The sequence below is a fragment of the Oncorhynchus clarkii genome, chromosome 20 (genome assembly GCF_045791955.1).
Source record: "Oncorhynchus clarkii lewisi isolate Uvic-CL-2024 chromosome 20, UVic_Ocla_1.0, whole genome shotgun sequence".
Taxonomy (NCBI): Eukaryota; Metazoa; Chordata; class Actinopteri; order Salmoniformes; family Salmonidae; genus Oncorhynchus; species Oncorhynchus clarkii.
The window spans coordinates 58,920,900-58,930,559 of record NC_092166.1 but is presented as its reverse complement, the minus strand read 5'-3'; the positions used below and the strand labels follow the sequence as shown (position 1 = coordinate 58,930,559).

Genomic DNA, 9,660 nt, shown 5'->3' with positions numbered 1-9,660 from the left:
ACCACTCCCTTATTATCCCTACAGTTAGAAGTTCAAAACAGAGATAGAAATTGGAGACTTCTGCATGCTTTCATGTACATTTGGATGTATAGCCTATCAGTCTAATCGAGGTGTAGACAACAGAACATCATACAATTCCGTTTTTGAATTTGTAATGCAGCTGCACAAATTAAGGCCACTGCATTGGATTTTGTCGGATTATGAAATTGGGTGGTTTCGTTGAATCCAATGGCAGTTTCCGCGAAAAACCAATGCTAGGAGGCGCTTGTGGATTTTACAGCTCTAACGCAGATCCACCTCCGACATGTCCAAAATATCCGCTGTGTGGGTGGCGGCTAGCGCAGGCCTGATATCATCTAGCCCCTAGTTTTACGTTAAAAGAGACACCGAGACAAAACTGTGCTGAAATAGTATTTTTATTAAATACTTTCAAGATCCAAGTTTTGAAGAATAACAAAGCTATGATAAAGGACCTACTAACAATTAGACAAACATTTGATCGTCCTCAATTCATGGTTTTAATTTACCGTACATCATGATCATGCAAAAAAACTCCAGCATCCAACGACTGCTGGGGAAAGAAAGCGCAGCCCGACAGGTTAACATCACAACGCAGGGAGAGTACTGACAATGAGCTTCATAACAAGCCAAGGCTCCTCAATCCTTTTTGTAATTAAATAGTATTTTTTTTTCTTTTATTATCTGTCACCTATTTAATATGCTGGACGGAGGCAGAGTTTTTCATTTTTCTTCATTTCAAAATATGCAAATATGATAGTTAATATATACCCTTATCCTCCGTCCTAGTTCAGGTAGGTGCACGGTGGAGATGCTTAAACTGAAACATGCATACATTGCTCTCTGGTTTAACTCCATAAATACTTCTCTGATCTCTGAACACTTCTCTCCACCTGAATGGGCAATATAAGGACTAAAATCCCACTGTCTGAGTGAAATAAAATGTATTTACTGGTAATCAATAAAAATTCAGTTGTCTCCTCGTTTACCCTCCATTTCCTCCTGTGTGTGTGTGTGTGTAACAGATTTATATTTTCAACAACTGATCTGAATTCAGTCCCTTCCATCCCTGTTATATTCGAACCAGCTAGTCTGATCAGTTTAATAGTTGGCCTAACTTTAGTGTGTGCGCATGTATAGAATGCAGAACTTTCCAAAAAGCAGAGTAACATTTTTTTTTTACTGTCAAGAAAACCCAAACCAACAAACAGAGACACACACATATATAAACACACACACACTCAGAGACACACATTCACACAGATAAACAGACTGCTCAAACAGAGGGAGAGACAGTTACTAATGATGGGACGAAAACACGAACAACAGTGCCAGGGTTTCACCGTGGGCACTGCAGTGGTGAAGATCGGTTACAAAACCTGACGCCACAGTGTGTATTTACACAGGATATTATGAGATTGACAGCTCAGGACATCAGGTTGAAATAAGAATTTGGGAGGTGTATGTGTTGGTATCCATGTGTGTGTGTGTGTGGAGGTCAGAGGTTGTCAAAATGGTGTCAGTAACATGGACATGTGTGTTAGACAAGTTTCCACCCCTTTGTCATGCACTCTGAGTGACTCCTAGACACACGTACATGCTATGTACAATCACACACACACGCCATGTAAACACAGCCAGGGGGTGGGAGTGAGAAACAGAGAATGGAGGGACAAAAAAAAAGGAGTCTTAGAAATACAAAAAAAAGGACAAGGGGGAGAGGAAGAAGGAAAACATTTAAAATGCAGATGCCTTTGCCATCTCCCACTGCAGAACGATAAAACAGACAGCAGGTACATACTGCAGGTTCACTTTCACAAAACTTTTTTTTTTTTTTTAACTCAAGTCGCTTAAAATTGACTACATGAGACTCAGTCCACAGAAACGCAACATAAACACAAGGCTAAAAACACAACAGAAACAGTGCTCTCGAATGCACCACTACCTTCTCTTAAAAAAAAAAAAAACACAAAAAAAACAAACTCGTACAAGGCCTAAAGTTCTACACTTTGGTGCTTCACCTTTTGATATCAAGTTTCTCGCATCAGGTTCTTACATATTTCTGATTGAAACAACTGTCCTTCCATATAGAATTCTGCTTGGGATTTCTCCATTTACATTCTCTTTGAAAGAGAGCAATTCCTGCTCCGGAGATAATTTTTTTCCAACATGTCATCTACTACCATCACACACTCTCCTCTCATCGTATATATAAATGCTTGTTAGGGTTGGGTGTTATCTTGTACTAGTCATATATTACACTGTATACTCATTCTCATAACTGTCATCACAAGTTCATGAACCCGTTCCTCCCCGCTCCTCTTCTCAAAATGGCGGCCATGGACGGGAGACAAAATGGCTGCCGGGTGGGAGGGGTCAGAGGTCAAAGGACGAGCCCTCCTATTGGCCGTCAGATGCATGCATCATCCCACAGGGGCGGAATCCACACTTGGCCGGCCCCCAGCGGATCAAAGGAGAGACTGGATTGGTTGGTGTTGTGGAGAGGGTACAGTCTTGCCCGGCCGGGCTCCTGGCATTGGTCAACCCACAAAGAGGACATGCCCCCAAAACACACGCCGAAAACACGCCCCAAAACTCACACTCCAATAGCCTGGAGCGTTTGGACACCTGAGAGAAAGCGAGAGAGCGAGAACTTTTAACCCTTTGAATGTTCTAAAGTAAGTGTGTAAGTGTGTAAGTAAGTAAGTGTGTGTGTGTGTGTGTGTGTGTGTGTGTGTGTACCAGTTCACTGCAGCGGTGCGGCCGGAGCCCCAGAGCAGTGGAAGTGGACATTGAGCCACTTGCTGTCACGGCGATGCCACACCCTGGTCTCCTCCGATTGGCTGGAGCGGGGGCGTCCCTGACCGTCGACGAATTGCGTGAGGCGGATGTAGGCGATGCAGGCAGCCTCCTCTCCAATCAGGTGAACGTGGGGGTTCAGCAGGGTGGTGTGGACCGGCTTACTGTTCTTACTCAGCACTGTAGGAACACAAAGATAAAACATGTTTGGATCTTTCTGCTGAACTCATTCGTTGTATGGAAGTGTGTTTGCATGTACAGTGCATTCGGAAATTATTCAGACCCCTTGACTTTCACATTTTGTCAGGTTACAGCCTTATTCTAAAATTGATTAAATCATTTCTTACCCCTCAATCCACACACAATGCCCCATAACGACAAAGCAAAACAAGGTTTGTGTAAATGTTTTGCTGAAATATAATATTTAAATAAGTACTTTGAAGCACCTTCGGCAGTGATTACAGCCTAGAGTCTTCTTGGGTATGACGCTACAAGCTTGGGACACCTGTATTTGGGAAGTTTCTGACATTCTTCTCTGCAGATCCTCTCAAGCTGTCAGGTTGGATGAGGCGTCGCTATACAGCTATTTTCTGGTCTCTCCGGAGATGTATGATGGGGTTTAAGTCCGGGCTTTGGCTGGGCCACTCAAGGAAATTCAGAGACTTGTCCCGAAGCCACTCCAGCGTTGTCTTGGCTGTGTGCTTAGGGTCGTTGTCCTGTTTGAAGGTGAACCTACGCCCCAGTCAGGTCCTGAGCGCTCTGGAGCAGGTTTTCATCAAGGATCTCTGTACTTTGCTCCGTTCATCTTTAACTCGATCCCGACTCGTCTCCCAGTCCCTGCTGCTGAGAAACATCCCCACAGCATGATGCTGCCACCACACTTCACTGTAGGGATGGTGCCAGGTTTCCTCCAGACAAGCTTAGCATTCAGGCCAAATAGTTCAATGTTGGTTTCATCAGACCAGAGAATATTTTTTCTCATGGTCAGAGTCCTTTGCCTTTGGGCATCTCCAAGAAGGCCATCATGTGCATTTTACTGAGGAGTGCTGTAGAGATGGTTGTCCTTCTGGAAGGTTCTCCTATCTTCACAGAGGAATTCTCAATCTCTGTCAGAGTGACCATCAGGTTCTTGGTCAGCTCCCTGACCAAGGTCCTACTCCCCAGATTGCTCAGTTTGGCTGGGCAGCCAGCTCTAGGAAGAGTCTTGGTGGTTCCAAACTGCTTCCTTTTAAGAATGGAGGCCACTGTGTTCTTGGGACCTTTAATACTGCAGAAATAGTTTTTACCCTTCCCTAGATCTGTACCCCGACCCAATCCTGTCTCAGAGCTCTACTGACAATTATTTCGACCTCATGGCTTGGTTTTTGCTCTGACATGCACTGTCAACTGTGGGACCTTATAGAGACAGGTGTGTGCCTTTCCAAATCATGTGAAATTAATTGACCACAGGTGGACCCCAACCAAGTTGTAGAAACATACCAGGATGATCAATGAAAACATAATGCACCTGAGCTCAATTTCGAGTCTAATAGCAAAGGGTCTGAATACTCATGTAAATAAGGCATCCGTTTAAATATTTTTTTCTAAAAACCTGTTTTCGACTTTTTCATTATGAGGTATTGTGCGTAGATTGATGAGGGGAAAAAATGATTTAATCCGTTTTAGAATAAGGCTGTAATGTAACAGAATGAGGAAGAAGTCAAAGGGTCTGAAAACTTTCCAAATGCACTGTGTGTGACAGAACAAAAGAGAGAGAGAGACTCACGGTTTTCAAAGTAGAACTTGTGGAAGTCCATGCCCTCCACCAGGTTCCCCAGAGCTTCAGGCTCAAAGGAGGTCAGACCTGGATCACAGATCCTCCTGATGGGGGAGGAGAAGAGCGAGCGAGAGAGAGAGAAAGAGACTAACGCTAGTAATTCAGTAGTCAGACGTGTGAAACAACATAGCTGTACTCACGTGTAGGCCTCAAAGTCTCCATTGTTCACAGCTTCAATCAGCTGTTCAGTTATCTTGATGATCTCCTGCTTACGAGCTAGAGGGAGAGAGAGGGGGAGAAAGGGGGGGGGGGGGAAAGAGAACAAAAATGGGAGAAGAGAGATGGAAGTTCAGCGATTTAGCTAAATAGGAACAACTTCACTACTCACCCTCCACTATAGCTGTACGGTCTTCCCTCACTCTTTCTATGTATTCCACTCTCTCCCTTTTCTCTCTCTGACAGCTAACAATGGACAACTCCATACTAGTGGGTGCTCCAACTCTGTCATGGGTTTGTGTGTCTGTTCTATGTGGTGTGCATACAGTATCTTCCTTGTATGAGCGCATGTAACTGTGTCTCTCCCTTGGTGTGTATTCTTACTGTGCTGTGTGGTGGTATTGACTGTGACAGGGACAGTGTTGCTCCCTAGCAGAGCAGCAGGGGAAGCAGATTGAGCGTGCCCCGACTCGGGGTTGGAGCCTTGATCGGAGCTGTTCCACGCCATGCGCTTTACATCATGCAGAGGAACAGCTGGAACACACAACGCACGGTCAACACACACACGTACGCAGTCAGACGCGTGCACACATGAACAGTAATGAATGATGTTAGTTCGCTAAGACATTGAAACAGACAGCCTGTTGGGTGGGGGGGGGGGCTCTGAGAAGCTCAGCTGATTAAGAAATTTACTGACTAGATCGTGATATTAAACTACATGTCCCTTCATTCTACTCCACTTCACTCTATTATACTCTATCACAGTGCAGAAACACACTTCTCTATGAAAACTGACAATACACAAAGGACGAATGTCCAAGCAGCACTTTGAGAAGCAGAACCGATGCCTGCCATTGGTTCAGCGCTTGCACGAGCACTGGCCAATAGGAGAGCAGCGTTGTGAGGGGGGAAGAGCAACACTGTGGGAGGAAGATGAAAAGAGAGAAGGATAACACTAGAACACCGGAGGATGACGAGAGAGGAGAAGATGAGAAATAAGAGTAGAGACTGAATATCAAACCAGCCCCTCGCCCCAACCAACTCGCTCAGAGGGCCCTTTGTTAACACGCGAGGGTGACTTTCAGAGTGGTGAGAAATCCAATAAACCCATCAACTTCCGGACACACTCATGACTTAAATGATGCAATTCATGTTTTACATTTAAATAATAATCAAGCATTAATAAATACATATAAATTCCCCTTGTCGTTTTACAAGATATAAACTTCAGTAACAGTAAAATACTTCATTTGGGAGGTATTACATTGTCACGTGCCAAGCCTTGAAATGGGACGCAAACAAATGCAAGTGACATGATTAGGGACACCTCTATTATTTTGCATGAAGTGTCCATCTTAAGGGTCAAATTAGCCCCTAAATCCTCAATAATTCTCACTCCCTGAGCAGTGTTTCCCCAAGGATTGATTTCAGCAGCAGTGGTTCACAGCAGTCATTGGGGGGGGGGGGGGGCTTCCTAGGGCGGTCCGGGATTATTTTTGTTGAACGACTGAGAAGGTTACTTCAGCTGACAAAAAAAGAAAAAGGAAAATCTACTCCAAAATGCATAAATGTAATTGTTATTTTCATTTGAAACTCATCTGAAAATCGAGTTTCATTTGAATCTGTTCATCTCAATGACATCAGCCAATTCCATCTTAACCCCAAACATTTTTATGCTAACGTTACAGTTTCTTAGCTGACAACTAGGGCTGGGAATTGCCAGGGACCTCACGATACAATATTATCAAGTGACTTCGGTGCCAATATGATATGTACTACGATTCGATACTGCGATTTAATTTTAGCAATTTGAAGTTCTAAATATAATGCTCACTATATGGCTGCTGCAGAGAGACAAGAGAGCCATGAGAAAACCAGTTCTGATCAGTCAGAGAAATAAGTGATGAAAACATGTTGGCCCACTATTCAAAAAGATTTAAAAAAGAAAACAAGCTATAGGATGAAAAACACCAAAGTCAAACATCGATATATCATGCAAAAATAATATTGCGATATGTAACTGTACTGATTCTCCCCATCACTACTAACAATTATTATCATAGGGCTGGCTACACTTCTAAGGATTACAAGCTAGCTAGGTAGTTACCAATGGAGTTCTCTCTGACAATCTGGTGAAAATCTACGGAAGATATGTCACTTGTTGTAACTTGTCACGCTTTTTAAGATAAGAGTGACTCGGCAGGTTTTTATTTTCTAAATGACTATAGTGGAAAAACTACTCAGCTTTGGAGCACTTGTGCATGTGGTGTAGGCAAGTGTGAATGTGCAAATGGAAGGCAGAGGGGTGAGAGGAAGGGGAAGGGAATGGTTTGGGATTCAGCAAAAAAAAAAAAAAAAAGTGGGGTACAGGAGAGATTCCCAATGTTGAAGGCTCAGAAAAAAAGAGGGATACACACACACACACACACAGGTCAGAAGACACACAGCGGAAAAGAGGCACAAAGGTCAGGAAGAGTGGGGTCTTTGTCAGGGACATCCCCGAAAAGTTGTGGTTGCCGTGAAAAACACTTACTGGCAGGCGAGTTGTCAGACGAGGTCAGAAGGGAGGGCATCTCCTCTGTAGCACTGCCCTGACTCATCATCACAACGCTGTCCCCTAGATTAGAACCCACACACGCAAATAATGCACAAACACGTAGGCACACACGTACACACATATACACAGGTGAGTCACACACACACACACACACACACTGCTAGCTATAGAGCACAGGAAGATCTATCAGAAACTATGGTTAGATCACAGAGAGAGAACAAAGCAAAAGGAGAGAGAGAAGAGCAAGCAAGCGGAGAAGATAGATAAGTGTAATTTCCCTACCTTTCATATCCTCATCCTCATTTGTGTTGCAACTCTCTGTAGAACCCTAGAGAGAGAGGGGGGGGGGGGGGGGGGTTAATAACACATAGTGAGCCTTATTCATATGTTGTTAACCTAACTCTGCACACAAACACCCTCACCTTGATCCCATCAGTAGCAACCACTGTATTTTGAGATTCCTGGTAGAAGAGGAGCATAGAGTTACAAATCTGGTTACACACCCAGGTCTGTATAAGTGCCTGGGGGTTAGGGTTCGAGTTGATATTAAGATGTAGGCCGGTATGGGAAGGGGTTAGAGGTTTGTGAAGGGTCAAACATGAAACAATCTTAAGACTCCAGCCAACAGAGACAAAAGACCACTAGGAAGAGAATGGAGGTTAGGGGGCCGAGTTAGGGGGCTAGGAAGGGAGTATGGACTTTAAGGTGCTAGGAGGTTAGGGTGCTAGGAAGAGAGATACAATGAGGGTAACGGAGGGAGGAGAGCAGGCTAGGGTGCTAGAAGGTTAGGGAACTAGGAGGAGGGGAACATGGGATGAGAGGTGGTTAAGGTTCTGTACCATCTGTGAGGCAGCCATGCTGTTGTCCTTCATGGCATTTATAGCGCTCACGATGCTGTTCTTACTGTTGTTGTTGGTCGTGGGCTGAGACACACAAAATTAACAAACTGAAGAGAGTAATATCTTTCTTCATTTCTCTTTCATTTACCTCTATAAATACAACAGCCTTTAATTGTCCTCTAAATCAAGTAATCAAACAATCTCTTCACTAGCCCTGTCAGCCAAAGAGAGAGAGAGAGAGAGAGGAAGAGGGAGTGTGTGTGACAGCTACATGACATCAGATTTCACCCATTACCTTAGCAGCGTCCGCCTTCTTGTTCAGTAAACTTTTGCATGCTGTAAAGAGGGGAATACAACATAAGAGAGTTGCACTGGACTTCAAACATCTCTCCAGTCACTTCCCTCACATGCATCCAACCTGGTCCAAGTCAAGCATCAACCACTCCTAGACCGCAGTCTGATTTCTCTACGCCTTCTGCCGGCAGTGTGCACTTAACTACCCTTTCAGGGACTTAAAAGCATTGGATTGGTGTGAACATGGACTAAAGGGAGCATCCCCACCATATTCCAGACACCAGAGGCATTCTATTCCACGAAGGGGAGGGAACAAGCGCACACTTCAGGGAGAATGAGCGTGCTATAGAAGAGGCGGATGTTTAGTCACCTTACTGTAAACTATTGATTTCCTTTAGGAGGCTCCAGTCAGTCATCTCACTCCGGTCTCATCTAAAGCATTTCACTTTGCTGCTGTCCCAACTGCTTTTTAAGTATTACTGACACACACGCACGCAATTCTGGGATGCATGCAATCTCTTGGGTTTCCTTACCTTCCGTTAACAAGTGGGAGAGAGGGCGAAGAAAATAGATGGAAAGAGAAGTCTCAGTGGTGCATTATCAGAGTGAGAGAAACAAGGAGAGGGAGGGAGGGTGGGAGACATGTTTTAGGCAGCAGGCATCAGTTGTCGGTGGTGGTTCGTGCACTGCTGGTGTGTGTGTTCTTACTGTGTGGCAGTATCGACAGGGAACAGTCTTGCGCCCTATCGGAGCGGCGGGGCGGAGCAGACAGCTGCTCCGACTTGGGGTTGCAGCCTTGATCAGAGCTGTTCCATGCCATGCACTTTATATCACACAGCGGAACAGCTGGAACACGCAGTGGACCAGCCATGCAGCATCCACATCAACAACGGTTCCAAAGGTGCATAGCTTCCATTCAGCAAACAGCAAAACAGAGCTGGGCCTTGATTGGTTAACCTTTGACACCTGCCACGTCTTCTACCCAGCTACCCACAGGGCGGGCAAGCATTGTCCCCGTTCCAACATCTTCATCGGACATATCGGTCACGTCACAGGCCAACTACATTGCAATGGTGCATTGCATCAACCAATGGCTGCATGCCAAATCCTCACAGTCGGGCATCAGATTAGCTGACATGTTAAAAACCTGAGATCTGGCAGACAGGCATTTGCAATGCAAT

The 9,660-nt window shown here is 44.8% G+C and overlaps 1 protein-coding gene across 12 annotated transcripts in view; it reads right to left on the bottom strand.

Moving 5' to 3' along the window:
• Window positions 1-398: 398 nt before the first annotated feature.
• Window positions 399-9,660, bottom strand: part of LOC139376619 (calcium/calmodulin-dependent protein kinase type II subunit gamma-like) — a 40,399-nt gene continuing 31,137 nt past the window's right edge. For 2 of the 12 annotated variants that reach the window (XM_071119398.1, XM_071119399.1), the window contains 10 exons: window positions 8,481-8,521; window positions 8,186-8,269; window positions 7,769-7,807; window positions 7,629-7,674; window positions 7,323-7,406; window positions 5,174-5,323; window positions 4,774-4,849; window positions 4,583-4,677; window positions 2,761-2,997; window positions 1,180-2,646 (listed from right to left, as the gene is read on the bottom strand). In XM_071119398.1, coding sequence (XP_070975499.1) covers window positions 2,765-2,997; window positions 4,583-4,677; window positions 4,774-4,849; window positions 5,174-5,323; window positions 7,323-7,406; window positions 7,629-7,674; window positions 7,769-7,807; window positions 8,186-8,269; window positions 8,481-8,521 — 848 coding nt within the window. In that variant the 3' untranslated portion in view covers window positions 1,180-2,646; window positions 2,761-2,764. Of the gene's footprint in view, window positions 2,647-2,760; window positions 2,998-4,582; window positions 4,678-4,773; window positions 4,850-5,173; window positions 5,324-7,322; window positions 7,407-7,628; window positions 7,675-7,768; window positions 7,808-8,185; window positions 8,270-8,480; window positions 8,522-9,660 lie in introns of all 12 variants that reach the window. The other 10 variants (XM_071119402.1, XM_071119403.1, XM_071119400.1 and 7 more) reach the window with 7 other exon arrangements.